The sequence below is a fragment of the Pinus tabuliformis genome, chromosome 3_1 (assembly GCF_031772625.1).
Source record: "Pinus tabuliformis cultivar Carrire ecotype Pingquan chromosome 3_1, CPIR1, whole genome shotgun sequence".
NCBI lineage: Eukaryota > Viridiplantae > Streptophyta > Pinopsida > Pinales > Pinaceae > Pinus > Pinus tabuliformis.
Genome location: NC_142301.1, coordinates 930,487,020 through 930,506,631, shown reverse-complemented (window position 1 = coordinate 930,506,631; position 19,612 = coordinate 930,487,020). Strand labels below are relative to the sequence as shown.

General features: G+C 39.6%; 1 protein-coding gene across 5 annotated transcripts in view; it reads right to left on the bottom strand.

Moving 5' to 3' along the window:
• Positions 1 to 19,612, bottom strand: part of LOC149190806 (ARM repeat superfamily protein) — a 500,919-nt gene that overhangs the window by 468,812 nt on the left and 12,495 nt on the right. For 4 of the 5 annotated variants that reach the window (XM_089412272.1, XM_089412273.1, XM_089412269.1 and 1 more), the window contains exons 2-4: positions 14,569 to 14,659; positions 14,430 to 14,484; positions 14,184 to 14,327 (exon numbers count right to left, since the gene is read on the bottom strand). In XM_089412272.1, the coding sequence (XP_089268398.1) occupies positions 14,184 to 14,327; positions 14,430 to 14,484; positions 14,569 to 14,659 (290 nt within the window). Of the gene's footprint in view, positions 1 to 14,183; positions 14,328 to 14,429; positions 14,485 to 14,568; positions 14,660 to 19,612 lie in introns of those variants that run through there. The other variant, XM_089412271.1, reaches the window with a different exon arrangement.

The following is a 19,612-nucleotide window of genomic DNA, read 5'->3' as shown; positions in this document are numbered from 1 at the left end:
AAAGATGGAGTAGTTTAAGGCTGAAATTCGCACTGAGCTGACAACCTTGGATATTAGGGTGGCAAAGCTTGAAGAAAATGACAGCAATGGAACTCTGCTCTGCGTGGACGCAATTGGAACCAACGATGCCCAGAGAAGAAGAAGCCCAGATGCATTCGGGAACCAAAATAACTGGATAGGATGGGGACTCACTGCATGGCGAGACCAGTAGACCATGAGTCTACTTTGACAGATAATCATGCATTTTTTTGAAATTTCCTGATGTTATGCCAATATAGAATGTTTTTAGGAGTTTTTTGCCAAGCTTATAGCATCATCTATTTAGAATAGTAGCTAAATGTTGTCATAAGAATAGATTCTCCATATTTTGGACTTCTGAAAATAATGCCTTTCTAGAACATGAAGAAATATGTAAGGGTCCTGGCCCAGAATCTAGTTTTTTCTAGTATAAATCAATACCCATTTCTTTGAAAGAAACAATGCATGAACAAATGAAAGTCTAACACTATGATGACATCCTTTTCACTATGAAAACAAAATGTAGGTAAACAGGTAAGACAACGTATGGTTTGCCACAATGCTCTGCCAGTATAGAAGTAGTCTTGAGACTTGACACATCAAAAGACCAACTACTCCAAAAAAAATGAATATTTGAAACAAAACCAAAGAAAAGAAAAGCTTTTTAAAGACAAACTCAGCAAGTTGAAGGCACATTGTCATTCACCTCACTTAGAAACAATGTACAACTATGTAATTTTGTATCTCATTTGTTAGAAAGAAAAGCCAATTACCACAGGCCTAGAGACATTGAAGCCTGAGAATAAAAAGAAATAATGAGTTTTGTTATGACATCTATATGCAGTAAATCTCAACATCATGATAAATTGTTGAGATGTCATAGACAACATATGTTTGTACCATGTCCATGGGGCGTAGAGGAGAAGGTGACAAGGTGTTATGTTAAGGCACTATGTGGTGAAAAGGTCATCGGTTCAAAACTCCATGGGCATAAATCCAGCCATGCTAAGGGTTGATGTGGCACAGGCTAGGTGCGATCCCCAAGAGATTTTGATGGTTTAGATGCCCATGGGTCGTGGCTACTCAAGCCATAGGTTAGGTGTGCTAGTCATCTCAAGACTCACATAACCTCATCTCAAGACTCAACAGATACTTTAACCATTTTGCAATCAAATACTTTTGCTTAATGTTTTGGGCATTTTAACATGGATAAAGGGGTGATCTTGATGATTGATTGATCTTCACTGTAAACTTATTCTCTCACCTTACTAGGGGGGTCGTCTTTAGCCCTAGTCAAGTGGAACCTCATCTAAGGCCTCAGGGTTATAAGAGGAGCACTACTTGGAATACTTGGATTGAAGTAGCATGTTCATTGCCCTTTCAATAATTAACATCTCTCATCTTGCATCATTCCCTTGATGCCACCTCCATCCTTCATGTTAATTGTCATTGGTTCATTGGGATTTGGCACTCCCACGTCCACATCCTTGAGTAGGGTCGGAAAACTTTGACCTAGAGGTCGATGCAGCAAAAAGAATGAAAAAACATAAGATGGCCACAACAAAAGAAGAAGAAAAGTTAAAATGCAAAAGATGGTTGAGACGAAGATTAGCGCATGGGTAAAAGCCTAGCATGAGATTTACCTCTCTCATTAGCCATCACCTAGCTCCTAAGCACTTGATGCTCCATCTCATCATAAGGAACCCTTGCATGTCCCAACCCTAATGAACGAGAAACTAACTCATCTTAAATGCTAAAATAAATACCATATCATAAAGAGTAAGCCTTGATCCTTGAGCTCTACACCATTAAAAGCATTATTGGAAAGCATTAACAGGCGCACTAGAGGGGTGGAAAAATCAAGTTGAGGAAATGGGTAACTCATGCCTCCACAATTGCTCCCTCCATTACATCTATATACTCAAGATGTGGACTCTCATTAGTTGATCCCCTAACAATAGCACTTAGCCATGAAGTCATTCCCCTCCATTGCCACCTAATCTCACTAACACCTATGGATTGAACGGGTGACTTTGGAATGCCTCCTTCCCTTAGGGGCTGGAAACACCTAATAGGGCTGATTACCTAGCCACCCCTGCAAAGGTAGGGAACACTTTTGTTGGACTTGGTCTAGTTAGATATTTAAGGTGATCCTGGTTTGAAGTATTATTATGCTCTTTACAGTTAAGTGTGGTCCACTTAGATGTGTCTATGATTATTATCTCTAATAAAGGATTTTTTTCACTTGAGTTTGAAATGGTTTTGCTAGGTCGTTTTGCACATAGCGGCTAAGGCCTTAAGGGCACACTATTCCACTCTTACTCCACATGATGCCCAGGCCATATTATACTTTCGAGGAGCATGATGACCTTACAGGTGTAGCATTTCCCTTATTTAGCAAAGCATTGGCCACTTCGATGATTCTAGCAGTTGATGGGCACCCGAGAGCACCCTCAAACGCTAGAATGTTCAGTTGAGCTCATTTTGCTTAGCATTGAGGATTCTTGATGATGTACTAGTGGAACAAGCATGCCCCCAGGCTAGCCTTGAAACTACTTAATGGGCATGCCTTGATCAAAAGCCCTGATGACGATGATTATACCCCAAGATGATTGAGGAGGGCTTGTTGTACCTAATGGATGTTGAGAAATTTAGGGTAGAGAGATGAGATTTCTCTAGCAATGATAATTGCTTGTGAAGACTTTTTACTTTTCTTAATTAGGTTCTTCCTAACTTGATTATTATTATTATGTGTTCTTCTTCATCAAACAACTATCAAATCATAAAGAACAATGAGACAAAGGACACAAGATGTAGGCTATTAGCCAAGGCAAAAACCTCTCAAATCTTGAGAGGAAAACCCACCAAATTCTTCTTCTAATAGAATTTTCAATTGATGAATTCCAAGACCTGGACCCTTAACCAACAACCCCTACAAGACCAAGTTAACCCTTGCTTCAAGTCAAAGTCAATTTTTTCTTAGAACATGTTGCAACTTCTTTTTCTTTCCTCACCCTCGATCGCTGCAACTCAAGTCTGAAACTTTCGGCCTTCCTTCTTGAAATTATCAGCTCCCTGCAATCAACAATCTTTTTCACACATGTGACAAGATATGGGCTCTTTTAATCCTTCTCCTCCTTCTCGCTATATTTGGGCTAGTTGCTTGGTGATTTCGACTTACAAGATGAATCAATTCCTTGCCTTATTTCCATCTACTTGAGGTGACTATATCTCTTATTTGTAGTAGTATAGTGTGCCCTAGCTTTCTCGCACATGTGGAGAGAAACTAACTCAAACAAAATCAAAAATTCGTCCTTTTATTCTCTTCCTTCATCTTCCTCTTCTTCGCTCCTTTTTCCTTTTGTTGTGATTGAGTATCAAGTGAGAGAAGTGTGTCATTGAGAGAGGCCGAGAGCCTCCTTATATAGGCTTCTTATCCATGATTTGAGGTCGACTGATCATTGACTGTAGGCCGACTTGATCTAGGTATAGGTTGATTGCTTCATTTTGAGGCCGACTTGCTAGTAGTACTTGGACTTGGTCTTGGAGGGTCTTTTGACTCTTATAATGACTCGAATAATTTCTTTTTTACAATATGTAACATGCCCATATGGGTCTTCAATACATGACAAAGACTCAATCGACTTTATGACTTAATGACCAATCCTAAGAGCTCACAATGTGTAATCATGATCTATAAAAATAGCTTGAAACCCATGTCTCAAGCATAACAAAAATAATTTTATTTCTCTTCTTTACATTAATTACATAAAATCATGATTACACATGTCATTATGAAGATTGAACCTAGTTACATATTTCAACAATGGAGCCCCAACGCTAGAGAGAGAGTACACCATGTTGTCTACATGACACCCATAGAGATGACGTCGAGCACCCAGGGTTGGCTTTTGTACAAATGTAGATGCTTTGATGTTTGATTTGAGGACCCTTCCTCAAATTGAGGTTAATCATGATGCTTGGAGACTCGCGAACCCTTCCATTACAATTTTGGAGCATTTGAGCCCTAAAAGGGCATGACATCATATTTATTGAGGGCTTACGACTCACACGTGTGGGCATTTATTGGCATATTTTATTTGTTGAGCTATTGGGTTGACTTGTAACACATTTTACTTTGTGTCTACTCAAAATTAAACTTGTTTTAGGGACTTTTAGTGAATTATTGGAAGTGATAAACCTCTTATAAAAGGAGGATGACTCCATTTCATTTTTCATCATCACACTTGTGGATTTCGGCCTCTCTTAAAGAGCTCGACTTAGCCTATTATACTTTGCTACTTGTGGAGATGTGATCTTATGTGGATTTTAGCTATTGGAGACTAGTTTGTGTATTAGAGACATCTTTTTGGAATTGAAAGAAGGCTAATTCTTGGAAAAATTGCAAGTATTTACTACATATCTTTTATGGTTTAACATGGTTTTCGCACATCCTTGTCTAAATGCAAATTTTTATTGGAAATTCCTGGTAAATTGTTGCATTTTAATCCATTTTTCTTGAAATCCCTAAAAGAGCACCTAATGAGTATATTTCTAGTTAATTTCTCCCCCCATAAAAGGATAGATAGGGTTCAAAAGTGAAAACTAGGGATTTCCCCCTTACTCCATGCATGAATTTGATATCTCTATGGTTTGAATCCCTAAGATTCCATCACCCAAGTAGGGAAAGGCACTAGGATCCCATTGACAATAAAAACTCTTGAAAATTTTGACCTTATCTCCTCTATCTTACTTTTTCGGCCATTGAAGACAAGTTGTTAGGGTTAGGGCAAGGGCCGAATTCAACTAGGGCTTTAGCTATTGAATCATTGACACTGATTTGACATCTTTTTCACCTTGTTTGATGTCACAAACTCAAAATCTAGCTTTACTCATGCTGAAAATTGCCTCATTGGGGTTACATCATCAACTTTAGGTAATTCAATGCCCTAGTAAACCCTAGTTCTACACAAAACTTCAACTTAGGGCTTGTTGAAGATTTACCTTCTCCTATTGTTGATCATGCCTTTAAGTAAACCTTTTCCTTGTGCTTTTATGCCTAGATGCACTCTTATTGAATCATATCTTGAAACCTTGGGCCTCGAGTATTCTTCTCTAAGCATAATTTATGGTACATTGCTCCTTGACATAAAGATTAGTGCACAAATCCAAATAAGAAGTACCTTGATCAAGCCATTCACTTACATCACCTTAAACCTATTGACTTAGAATACCTATTAGGTGATATATACTAGGAAGCCTCCTGTGAGGTGAAATTCTACTAAAAAGAAGGAGGTGGAGCGCTAAGGTGATAGTGGCAACCACCTCATTGTTGTATCTTAGTCTAGCCCTTGCCTTGTGAGGCCCCTCACAAAGCCTGCTAGACTTTGAGGCAACAGTCCCAAGCTCCAAAGGCTAAGTGCCCTCTTGCAAGAACCCAACAATTCTCCTCCTAGGTAGGTACATTGAGCAACCAACTCCCCCATTGTTTGCGACCAATGGTTTATTCAGCATCTTCATCGGGGCAACAACCACCTAGGTTATGGCACCATGCCAACACTCCAACCAAGTTCAAGAATCCACCAAAACTGAGCCATCCATATGTCCATGAAGCATTGCAAGGGACTAGGAGACAATGCTCTCCTAGCAAGGTGAAAGCACTTTTGGAGTAAGCCCAAAAGCAAAAAATATATGCCTCTCCCCTATTTTGACTTGTTGATATATATATATATAGTAATGTGCAGCCCAAGTGGTTAGCTCAATCAATTGTCACCAATGTTGTTGGGCATTTGGCTAGTTCCAACTTCTATGCCAATAGGTGCCTAATGCAAATCTCCCTACATGAGGCGCTAGTCTACGTGGATGGATTTAACAAGAATGCCATCCATGAATGCGCGGAAGCATCCCTTTGGTTTTCCATCAAGGTTTTCCTTTGAAAAAAATATAGCAGTGTGCATGAAAATGACGTCCTTGTTAACCCAAAAGAATGATAGTTTTTGGATGACAATTGACTAGCAACAGACATATGGCTCCCAGTAAATGAGTGCAACAATGTAATAAAGTATGCATGGCAATAACTTTTTATTCTAAGAATCCAACAGCAGCATTAAAAACCAATGTAAGTGAAAATGCTAGCAATGTGCATGCAAGTCCAACAATAATTTAAATTTTGTTTGTAGGAGAAACAAATAACTTGTGAAAATTTGGAAGCCCAAATTTCTACTGCAGCAACTGATTAAGTTCCTTCTATTTGTTAATTACTGAACAAATTATTTACTGCTTCCTACAGCAAATATCGAAACTAATACACTGCAGCCTTCACCAATTAAAATTATATGCAGAAACAAGTAACTGAGCAAGAAAGAAATACACAACACATTACACAATTATTTTTGGACAAATGTCCCCGGAAAAACCCAATGTGGGAAAACGGTGCAGCAGCTGAGGGTTTGTATTATTAAGCAGTGGTTTTCTTAATACAATCTCTGGATGCCTGGATGGCTATCCAGTATAGAGAATATGACTGGCAGAAGGTTAGTTTGAAATACCTCACACTATCATTGGCAATCCCCACTGATCCAGCCACAGAATGGCTTGCCCCTTGCTGCCTCTGCACAGTCACTGCGTAGGCCCAGCGTCACAACTCCTAGGGACAGCATCACCCCTTCTGCTGATCGATTTGCCTCTCTAAAACGTCAATTTTGTCCTTCTGATCTCACACCCCGGCTTCCGGCTTCAGAAATCGATTTCTCCAGCAAAAATACGGATCTCCTCAGGGCTCTGCGTTGCCTCTCCCAGATCTCTCTCTGCGTCCTATACTGAGTATTCCCAGATCAGGAGAAATCTCCAACTGGAACTATCCCTGCCTGCTGCCTCTCCCAGATCTCTCTTTGCGTCCTCTGCTGAGTATTCCCGGATCAGGAGAAATCTCCAACCGGAACTATCCCTACCCCTCACTGTAAGAAATCGCTTCGAACTTCTCTCCAGCAACTGTTTGTTGCTCTCTTCAGAGTTTCAATCTTTGATATCTCACTCGATGTGTTTTCCAAATGCCCATCAAGCCTCTTCTTATAATCCTTCTGTTGAGAACCAATGGCCCAGATTAGATTCTAATCAACAGCTCAGATTATTTTGGCTTGATCCTCGTCTTCTTCTAGAAGTTTCACCCACAGTTAGATTAATACCCTCTAATTATTTTAATTCCCTTAGTTTAGACTTAGGCACCCATTAAAAATAATTAATTATTTTAATAAAACTGTCTCTAGGTGGAATTTCCCAAAACAATTCTGGGTATTGTGGAATACATGTGTCCAAGCCTCCCTGCAAATTTTGAGGCTTAGAGCACATCCGATGCTACCAGAAATCAACATACCTCAGGGTAAATCAGGGTATCCGTTACAACTCATTGATACAGAATCCAGACGAAGATCGTGGAGGCATGGAAAAAATCACAAATACATAATGCCATTTCCAGCATTTAACAGTTGAATCAAACCATATCGCAGCACCAAAAGAGAATAGTGCCAATACAGCAATTCAGATCACTCCAGAAATAAATGAAAGCCTGAATAAAGAAATAGAGGAAGAAGAAATCAAAGGAGCCATCTAGGCCCTTCAACCAGACAAAGCACCAGGACTAGATGGCTTCCCAATCTGCTTCTACAACGAGCATTGGAAAAACTGTTAAAAAAGACCTCATCAAATTAGTGAAATGGATTCAGCCGAAAATAAAATGGGAGGTTATACAAACTCAACCCATCTAGCCCTCATACCCAAGGAGAACCGACCCTCCAACTTCTCTCGTTTCCGCCCCATATCCCTTTGCAATTCCTCTTATAAAATCTTTACAAAAATCCTTGCAGCCCGCCTTAAGCCTTTGCTGCCAATGCTCATATATGAAAATCAAGGTGGTTTCATGGCAAATAGGCAAATATCAGACTCCATCCTCCTAGTTCAAGAAGCTATTCACTCTAGCTATTCTAGGAACGAGAAGGGATTCATTCTGAAGTTAGATTTGGCAAATGCCTTTGATAGGGTCAGACATTCTTTTCTGTTTGTTGTTCTTCAAAAAATGGGCTTTGCTACTCCATTTCTTGATCTCATTAGAGCTTGCATCACTAGACCTTGGATAGCCCCCCTTGTTAACGGCAGGCCTGGACCTGCTTTTCAATCTTCAAGAGGACTGAGGCAAGGCTGTCCTCTTTCCCCCTACCTATTTATCCTGATGGCTGAATCCTTTAGTTGTGCCCTTGATCATAAGCGACGGGCTGGTCTCATCACTGGCATCAAATATGAAGATGGAGTCAAAAACATCAACCATTCCCAATTTGCTGATGACACCTTGTTAATAGGAGGAGCGTCTGCAATTATAGCTCGAAGATTCAAAGCTCTTTTGGACAAATACATGAGATATTCTGGAGGCATGATAAATCATCTAAAAAGTTGCATATATGGCTGGCATGCCTCAGCCCAAACACTTCAAAACATAGCCAACATCTTTGGGGTGCCCTACAAACTAAATTGGGATCATTTCAGCTATTTGAGAATGCCAGTGAGTATAGGACACACAAAAGCTGAAATCTGGGATACAACTCTTGATAAATTAAAAAGTTCAGCAATAGGGATCCACTTGGCTTAATCCGGCAGGTCGATTGGTTCTTCTCAAATCTGGCCTCTCTTCTCTCCCTCTTTATCAGTTCACCCTTATACAGGCCCCAGCCACTTTTCACCACAAAATGGAAAGTATCCTCAGGCATTTCCTCTGGCAAGGAGGGAAAAATGATAAGAAAAAATTTAACTTGGTAAGCTGGAAGCAAGTTATCCAACGCCGGGAAAGAGGAGGACTTGGAATCAGATCTCCTAAGCTTACAAACTTAGCCTTTGGAGGCAAGATAGTATGGAGATTAATTGATGAACAGCAAACTTGGTGGAAAAGAGTTCTTGAAGCCAAATATCTCAACAGCCCAAGGCAGCAGCTTCTAGAAAGCAAAATTCCGCCAGAAGCAACACAAGAGTTTGGAAACTTTGCAAAAAAGTTATCCCCTTCATGGCAAAAAATATCTCTAAGGTTCCCAAAGGTGGCAGCAAAATCAACATTGGAGCAGACAAGATTATGGGGAACCAACCAATTAGCAGCCAGCTAGGTATGGATCAAATTCTCCTCTTCCTTCACAACAAAGGAATACATTATTTGGATCAAATTTCCCAATGGGACATAAATACACAGGCATGGAAGGGATGGAGCTTCCCTCCCATCCCTAGAAACCTCAAAGAGAGCATTGACAGTCTTCAGATCCATCTTCACAACATTGCTCCAATCATTAAAAATGGCATTGATGGCTTCCGATGGGACCCCACAGGTTCTAGTTAGTCAATTCAAGTTGGCCATCATTATTTGTGCAATAGGGACTATCCTGCTCCTCCTTGGATGTATTGGAAAACTGTTTGGAAGTCTGAGGCCATCCCCAAAGTTAAATTTTTCATATGGACCCTCCTAAAAGGGAAAATCCTTACCTCAGACAATTTGCAAAGAGGGGTATTGTTGGGCCCTCTCGATGCCCAAATTGTCAAGGGGCAGAAGAAACTGTCCAACACCTATTCATTTCATGCCCCTTTGCAATCTCTTGTTGGAATGGTATCTCCCCTATTGGCCCTTTCACCTGGAACTCTCACTATTCTATTGATGAGATCTTAAACAAATGGAAGAAGAGCTACCCCTAGCAGCACAAGAAAAACAACATCGCTAAGAGGGTGTGGGATGCTCTCCCCTATGCCCTCCTATGGAAAATCTGGCTCGCTAGGAATTGCAAGATTTTTAGAGATCAGGAGACCTTTACCAGGCAATTATGCAGCAAAGCTAAAAGTCTAGCGATAGAAACCATTGCTACTAAGAACACAAAGAAAATTGATACAGCCAACCTTTGTGTAGAAGAAAGAGACTTTATCAGCAGCTTGATAAACAACAGCAAGGGCCTTCCAACAACAAGCATCTACAGCAATCATTCCAGCATTCCCAGACACAATTGGAAAATCAGAGTTAAACAGGATGAATTTACAGAATGGCTTCGGAACAGCAACTCTCACTCCCTCTTCTTTGATGGAGCCTCCAAATCAAATCCGGGAGTGGCAGGGGCAGGGGGAGTAATTTATAACCCCATTGGAGATCCCATAGTATCCTTTGAGTGGGGATTGGGAAATCTATCTAATAACAGAGCAGAAGCATTGGCACTCTATCAAGGCCTTACCCAACTCAAAAAACTTGGTATCAGGAATGCGATGGTTTTTGGAGACTCTACTGTCATTATCAGCCTTATGAACAGCAAGCGTAAAGCCTTCAATATTTTCATTCAACAAACTATAAGCAGATGTCAAGCCTTAATCCGCCAAAATTGGGACCTTTGATTCTTCCATATTCTTCGTGCCATCAACAAAGAAGCAAATAAATTTGCCAGCCAAGCATGCAGCAGATCTAAAGGGAATATCCTTTGCCACAATGTGGATCATTATCAGCACCTTCCCTGATTTTCTCATGATTTGTGACAGTCCTCCCAATTTTGAACCCTGCAGTAACTTCAAGGAGTATCCTAACAAGATCCAATACAATCCTGATGCTGTCAATTCACTGCCATCGAATTTCTTGCCTCTTAATCCTGCAGCCTTCTCTGCTCTCTCGATATCTGAACGCCCTTGTGATCTCCATGATCCCTCCCACCTACACCGCGTGAACTTGTCCTTCCCCTCTTGTGGCCTGCTCCCCATAAATCCTCTTTCCCTTCCGCATCTCAGTATTCGGATGCTAAGGCCTCGTCTCTCTGCCTTCTTGTTTATCAGAGAGCTTTCTGTAACCTCTGAGATCTTCCTCTTTCACAGCTGCTCCTCAGCTCTTGCTTCTGGTGCCTCCTGCAGAGCCAGTCCCTCTCGTTTTCATTCTTCATCTCTGAATAATTACCTCTGCCTCCCTATTTTATTGATCGTTGTTTGTCTCGATCCCTTCTTCGTTCTAATCGTAGATACGGCTCCTCCTGATTGTCGTTGGTTACTGCTTTCTATCCTGTTAATCATCAATATGCTTTTTATTCCATCGCTCCCCCTCTTTCATTACAGATCAGCAGTTGGGGACTGAAACTCCTACGTTTAAGTTTTGTCTTCTGTCCTTCAGTAAGTTTTCTGTAACCTATGCTATCTCCCTCTTTTACAGCTACTCATCTGCTCCCTCTGTTCGTGCCTCCTGTAGTGGAAGTCTTCCTCGCTCTCCTCTCTTTCCCCTAAAAGCTTATCTCTCCCCCTCCCCTATTTTGCTCAACAATAGTTCTGGCTCCATCGTTGTTTTAATAGCTGGAGCAATTCCTTCTCGTCGTAGCAAGTACCTGCTCCCCACGAAGCAACAGGTCAGTGCTAAGGATTCAAAGATGGCTCGAAGTGAAGAATGTTTGCATTGTGCAGACATCCAAGCAAAGCTGGAGCAGATCAGAGCGCACCAGAAAGTTCTGGATGCGAAAATCGACTCAAACGCTCATATGACCAACACAAAATACGAAGTTGATCTTAATCTTTTTCTCCATAGGGTCTCCTCCCTACAGGAACAATTCAACGATCTTTCCAATTGGTGCGCCCACGCTCAAGAGTCAATTGAAATTCTCAAATACATGCTAGAGAAGCGCAATGCACTTAGCATTAGCTCATTCAGCTTCAAGAATGCCGAAGCGAACAGTAAACCGATGAGTCAACGGCTCGCTAGATTAGCCACATCAATATACACTAGGATGTATTGCAAATTCTGTCTTCTTTTATTTCAGTTTGTCAAAATCTACACTTGCATTTGTTTCCTTCAAGTCAGAAATGACAATAGCTTAGGGGAATTTTGTAACTCAATCCGTCTCCAAGCTCAGCCTATGAGCTTCGACCATGTAACTCAGGAGCTTAGTCTCCCAAATCTTTTTGGAATATAACTAGCAACCGACTATGTTAAAAAAATAATAATAATAATAATAATAATATTTGTCTGTTGAGAAGGGAAGAAGATGACATAACAATCTTTTGCAGCTGCAAAAAATAATAGTTTTGTTTCCACAAGATAATGATTTTGTTTTTGAAGATTTTAAAAGCTTTAGCAGCATTTTCAAGCTCTCATTTGTGGGGCGGGTTTGAAGAAGCAAATAGAAAGCTCTAACCTTATAAACATATCATGTTGGTGGTTTTAATCTTAGTGACATGACAAGTGACTAATCGATAATGTTAAGGTTAGTGACAGGTGGTTAAACCACCATGATAGTCCAAGGCACTAAACACAATGTAACCAAGATTTGACGCATTTGAAAGAACAAGAAATGTGTTTGTCATCATGGGCAGCCTGCCTTGGCTTAGCCCTGTGATGTACATTTGCTACAATATTAATATGAACGACTTTTTTGGGAAATAAGTCTTATAGAAACTCTATGGCTAAGATGCCATGCTATGAGGGGCATGTCTATGCCACCAGAGTCAACCCATGACTTGCATCTGGCCTCACCCACACCCACTCGAAGGGTTTTGAACTGAGGTCTCCACATTAATACAAGCCCAATCACCTCATTGCTTTGCCGATAGACCATTCTCTCGACTCTCTCAACTCTCATGTTTACATTGAAAGTGTGTCCACTATTATCAAACCTACAACTACTTTGCAAACAGAAGTTAAAACTGCTTATGCATGAAGAGTTTCAAATTTTAAACTTCAAAATAACGAGTTTAAAAACCCAGTTGGCTGCATTTCAAAATGGACCCATTCCTTATGACACAATGTGGACTTGAATTGAAGTTCAAATTCTAGTTCTTAAATTCATGGTGGCATATTATATTATGGAATAGTTATTCCTTTATTCATGTACTCATATTTGCTGATATAATTATTAATTTTAACAATGTCAAGGAGGATTACTTGTTACTTGTTGAAATATGTAACTAGGTTCGGTCTTCATAATGTCTATTGTATTCGTGATTTTATATATTTGATATTAAAGAGAAAAGAAATTTATTATTGTCATTCTTGATGCATGGGTTTCATGCTCAAGATAAATTTATTTGTAGGTCAAGCACCCATTGAGTGCTTCTAGGTTTGTCATAGAATTATGAAGTCAAAAAAGTCATTGTCATACATATAAGACCCCTTTGGGCATCTTGTATTATGTAAATGAAATTTATTGGAGTCATAAAGACCCTCCAAGACCTTGTCAATGAGCTGCCACAAGTCGGCCTACATGAAAGATCAAGTCGGCCTCATGGAGGTAATTCGTACCCCTAAAAAGCCTATATATAAGAAGGAACTCAACCTCATTTGAGCACACAACAAGCAAGTTCGATCTCCTCAAGAAAGAAGATGGAAAAAGGATGAAAATCAAGGATAAGAAGAAGAAGAGAAAGATCAAAGTTTTGGACCTCTCTTTCTCAGAAGTTGTTGGGCAAGTCGAAATTGTGGAAGAAGTTGCTGGGGAAGTCAAAATTCCAGATGTTGTTGGGAAAGTCAAAGTTGCAGAAAGAGTTGTTGGGAACGTCGAAATTGCAGAAGTTGCTGGAAAAGTTGTTGGGGTCGAAGTTGCTAAAAAGTTGTTGTGGGTTGAAGTTGTTGTGGCCAAAATTGCTGGAAAAGTTGTTGGGGTCGAAGTTAATGGAGAAGTTGTTGGGGTCGAAGTTGCTAGAAAGTTGTTGGGGGTTGAAGTTGTTGAGGCCGAAGTTGCTGGAAAAGTTGTTGGGGTCGAAGTTAATGGAAAAGTTGTTGGGGTCGAAGTTAGTGCTGGGAAAGTCAAAGTTGCTGGAAGGTCAAAGTTTGTTTGTTGTAAGCTATGTAAGGAAAGTTCATCAAAAAGGAAGGTTGACTTGGTCTTGGAGGGGTATTTGTTAAGGGCCTTAGGTCTTGGAATTCGTCATTTGAAGATCCTATAACAAGAGAAGAATTCGTGTGGATTTTCCTCTCAAGAGGAAAGGATTTGGCCCTGGCTGATAGCCTATATCTTGTGTCTTCTTGTCTCATTGATCTTTATTGTTTGGTAGCTGTTTGATGATAAAAAACACAATAATAATCAAGTTGAAGAAGAAGCTAATCAAGTTAAGTAAAAAGACATCACAAGCAGTTATCAAATTAAGAGGAATAACCTAATCTAGCTGCCCCTAGATTTCTCAACATCACTAACCTTAGACATAACCATTTCAGATGTGGCAATCTTCGCTAACTTGGTCATAAGAGCAGCATCTATTTCATGTGCATTCATTACACGAACAGTGAACGCCATAATTTGGAAAATGCCCGCAATATGACATCCATCTTGGCCAAAGCGCTGCAAATTCATAAATTGTTAAAAAAAATACTTATAAATCTACGTCATAGAAAACCAAAGAATTCAGACGGGAAGATAGCTGGAAAAAGAAAAGACACCTACCCTTCTTCCACCTCGGAACATATTTGTACAGCAATCAAGTATAGCTATTGAGTTACTGCCATTGAACCAAGTTTAGTATCATTTCACATATGTTAGAATTACAGCATTTCTACAAGGACAGAAAGTTTGGATCACATACAATGAAGCATTTTCCTGCAACGCGGCAATTGCAGCTTTTCTAACCATTGCAGACTCATCTCCTAGAGCTCCAACGAGCACCTGTATAACCTCTGCATCCAAGAATTTGAGAATCAGAGCTACACCCACTTGCAAAGACTGAAAAATAATAAAAATTGGCAAGCAATATTTTAATCTACCAATTATCAGTATTCTTGCATCTGTCAATTGGATTTATCTTGGGTGTCTGGGAGGAATGATTGTTATCCTCCCTACTGAGATTCAATTCCTGCAAGTGACATGTTGAGCTCATATTAAATATATCGTTGTAATGGCTTCAAGCCTTCTTGTTGTATGGCATCCAGCGATGAAGAATATCTTACTCTTGCCTATGGGCTGGAGGGTGTGGTGCTTTGTTACATGGAAAACAAAAAAAAAAACTACCACATTATAGAGCAAGTAGAGAAAAAAATTATTAATTTTCCATGTAGGAAGCATTAGTTTGCAAAATTTGAGTTGGAAGTATTGAAGTACTATTATGAGTGCAATAATTCGCTAGGCTCTAGCTCAAACATGAATGAAAACAGTTCATGTAGGATATCGAGGGTCACTTCCTACAAAGACCCAAATTATGACCAATTTAATAAACACCCGGATGATTTATTTGTGACTTTTCACAGCATTTTGTCAAGAATTTCTGTTAAAGCTAAAAGCAAGTTAGCTCTACAAAACTCTATATATTGGCCATTGTAAATAATCAATCGAAAGAAATATAAATACACAACAGCAAGTATGCGAAAGTCTCATGATCATCTGATTTCTTTGCTTTTTTGAATTGCAACATGTTGAGATTCACAAGTGAAAGCAGGAAATCAAATGGAACCAAAATAATACACAACTTAAGTAGGCTGCTACCCACAGGAGGGGTTAATGAGCCTAAATGTACAATATTGACAAGGTCAGCCTTAACGACTGTCTAGTATTACAATAAATGATCAAAGGATGGCCTTAGCCATAATTACAAATACATTAATGATACATATGAATGTGTCCTAACCAATGTTGGATGACTTGTACTCATATAAGACTCGTCACGGCATCGACTCGTTGACTCGTATAAGACTCGTCACAGCATCGACTCGTTGACTCGTATAAGACTCGTCATGGCATCTACCTTTCTGTGCTTAAAGGTAGAGTTTAGGCAGAAGTGGTTGAGTGGACCAGGAGGAGTTTTGTGCACTTTTTGAGGGTTGTTTCTCTATGAACAAAGGGTCACATTCTCTGTGTTGCTTCAGGTAGGGTCGAGCCCTAGTACAGGTGTTGAACAGAGGTTTTGTGGAGCAGGGATTGGGCAGTGTGTCACTTGATGGGCAACGCAAGGATAGGAGCCAGCTAGTTGAGGATCAGCGCAGCTGTAGGTGAGGTTTTGGACCAAATTTTGGGGACTGGTTGTGTGCTCTAACCAAATTGAAATCTCAGAGATACATGCACAAGACCGTGACCTAGAAGAGGGCAGGAGTAGTTTGCTATAAGGTATGTTTGATGTCTTCCGAGCTTGATGTATTATTAGGTGTTTGGCAATCCAGGTACAATGAGGAGGGTTGTTAGGTGGCTGCTAGACTGAGCCCTAAGTGCAGACTTGTGAGGGATTATAAGTTTGCTAGGAGAGGCAGGAAGATTGCAGCTCAACAAGTCGTTCTTTGAAGGGCTAAAGGGCAGCCAAGAGAGCAGCAGATTAGCCCTAGTTCAGTGAAGGTTGCAGGTGTCATCTTCAGTGAGAGTGGGCAGCCTTCGTGCCCTAGATTTGTCATAATTATAGCAGCAGAGGAAGGCAGAAGTGGGCAGACCAAGCATTTATTCACAGACGGAGTTGTGAACAGCTAATAGAAGTCCCTATGTGTTGACATCCTTGGTGGACAAAGGAGCAGCTAGAGGGCATAGTTGTTGGAGTTGTGTTCAGTGACCTAAAGGACGTGTGATCATTGATAGAGGCAGATTGGAAGAGCTGCAGATTGGAAGCATAAGGACCAGCAGTTGTGTTCAGGGTACGTGGACTGAAAGGAGCTGAGGAGCCAGCTACATCAGCAAGTCAATTGTATCTTGTTCAGGGTAGATTGGTTGTCAAAGGACTGACACCAAGCCCTAGTTGTATTATTGTATCAATGATTGTATGAGGGTCATGATCCCTGGTATGGGAGCCCTAGACAGTTGTATTAAAGATTGTTAATATAACGAAGTTGGGTTGAAAAAAGTTAAAAAGTTGTCTATTGTGCACTAGTTGATTTACTATTGTGTTTATTCTGTTGTGAAAAGTAGTCTTGTTGTGGCATTTGAGTTGGTTGTGTCAAAGATTGTAAGACCCAAACCTAGTTTCTCTAGTGCCATGAAAAATTCATCATAGTTATAGAGTATTTGAACTTTGGTATAGAACATTTAGGCCTTCTAAACTCAAATACTACTTCGTCCCGTCTTATAGGCCTCATATCATTCACCCTGAGCCATAGTAATTAAGTATCCTTTAGGTGAATTTAGGGAAGCCTCCGTTGTGATCAAATACCACTAAAGAGCAGAAGAAAGGTTGTTGAAGTGACAGTGGTTGTTGAATTTTTGTAACTATGGTCAATCTTCATAATGTATATTTGAGTCATTGATGTATTTGTAAACATGTTTTTCACGCTAGAACAAAAAGAAAAATATTTTTCAGTCCTGTCCCTTTTGGATTTTTAAAAAGGAAAAGTTCGAATTTTTGAAATAAAATTTGTGGCTCCAAATTAGCTACATCAACCTCCTAGTTAAGTCGACCTTCTAAATAGTTCACGTCGGCTCCATGTAAAGACGCACCCATTCAACCAAGACCCATAACAACAAAAATTACCATTTCTAGATGCCAAGATAGACCCTCCTTCCTTTCAGCAGCTTCTTTAGCAAGAGGCAAACCAAGACAAATCTTCCATAAAACCTAGCTCGAAGAAGAAATCCTTTCTCCTAGACTTCATCCTCCACTTCATCCTTGCCCTTCTCTACGATATTTTAGACCAAATCCATCCAAGTGTGTGTGCCCAAATGAGCTCCATCCATCCTCTATTCATATATTTTAGGGGGGTGCAAATAGACATGTCCATTGGGGCAAGGCCAACTTGACATGTAAGCAAGCAGTCAAGTCACAAAGTAGTGTGAACATTTACGGGAGTGAGTTATAGTCCATTGTAGAGTATGTCGCAGAAAGAACAACAAGCCAAACTTCGCATCCTAACCACAAAAATATATATGACAGAGTGTGAGCAAAAGTGTGTTACTCCCAGAAATATGTGATTCAAAGTCTGGAACAGAGACTGTAATAGCGAGCCTCAAACCATTTAATAAATGCAAGCCAGTATAAGTGATCTTCAAAACCTCATTCTTCAGCGTTAGCTCTAATACCATGTTGGAAATCGGGAGGTTTTACTTTATTATCAAATTTCCATTACATGATAATTTTTTGTGAGACTTTTAGCATTTTTATTATTATGTTTTCTTCCTTCATCAAACAATTACCATAAAACATGAAGATCACAAAAGACAATAGAACACAAGATATAGGCTCCAAGTTAGGGCAAAACCCCTTCAAGGGGAAAACCCATAAAATCTCTTCTTATAGAACCAGATCAAATGAGATATCCAAGACCCATAACCACAGAAATTCCCACCTCTAAATGCCAAGATAGACCTTCCATCCTTTCAGCAGCTTCTTCAACAAGAGACCAGCAATAAGAGGCAAACCAAGACAGATCTTCCATAAACCCTAGCTCCAAGAAGAAATCGTTTCTCCCGAATTCGTCCTCCACTTCTTCGTTGCCCTTCTCTACGATATTTCAGACCAAATCCATCCAAGTGTGAGTGTCCAAATGAGCTCCATCCATCCTCTATTTATAAAATTCAAAGGGATGCGAATAGACATGTCCATTGGGGCAAGGCTGACTTGACATGTATGCTGACTTAGCATCTAGAGGGGTTTTTGTCCCAAAATTTTCATTTAAAAAATTCTTTTTCTTTTTCTTTTACAATAGGTCCAAAAAATGGACTTTAACTCTGACTTAAAAACCTAAAAGCATGAAGAACATGCTTATCTAGAAAAATAATAATAATATTTCTTTTTCTTTTCTTTTCTTTTGCTTTTTACATAAATACATAATGGTACAAATTACCGAAACTAGTTACTTTCTTCAACATCAAGAAGATCCAAAATATTGAGTAAATGAAAGTAGCCTTCCTCAAGTCATGTTTATCTCTTATATTGTTTATATGGCAAATATGAAATCATCTAGATAAGGTTTCCAAATTTGTATTAGGCCGAATGATCTCAGCATATTTTAATCTCCAAGGGATCCCTCAAACCTCAATCTCAGTAAAATGTGAGCCTCAGTAGATCGAATGTCTCAAATCTTAAAAAGGTCAGAATCTTCTAAGGAAGCTTTAATAAGTTATTTCAAAGGGATCGAACCCTTGGTTTAAGATCAATTGGAGTAATCATCACCCTCTTATGATTTGATCAAAGTCTCGCAGAGATCATCGAGGCATACCCTTGTTCTAAAGAAAAAACCATGGGCACAAGTCATGTAATTCTATCATCAAAGAATATTTGTCATAAATTCAAAAGTTCGATCAGGGACTAAGTGTATCCACAATAACCGGGCTCTATTGAAAGACTAAATTAAATTGAGTTTTGTTGAAGTAAGTTATATCACATCTATCATACACCAATGCATAAAAATATATGTAACATTATAGAGAGGAAGCAAAAAGTTAAATCACAAACTATGCTTGCCCAACAAAATTTATATTTAACTGATGGGGATTTTGATCATGGAAATTTGTCCCTAAGGGACTATGCTTTCCCAACAATTTTTTATTTAACTAGTAGAGACTTTGATCATAGAAATTTGTTCCAAAGGTGTTTGACACATTTTAACATGACACAGATAAAGGGAGTTAGAGAAAAATGAGTGGATCATGATATAATTTTTCTTAGCCAAAAAAATGGAAGAAGACCTACAAATACAATTGAGTTTGTCCATTTATTAACTCAC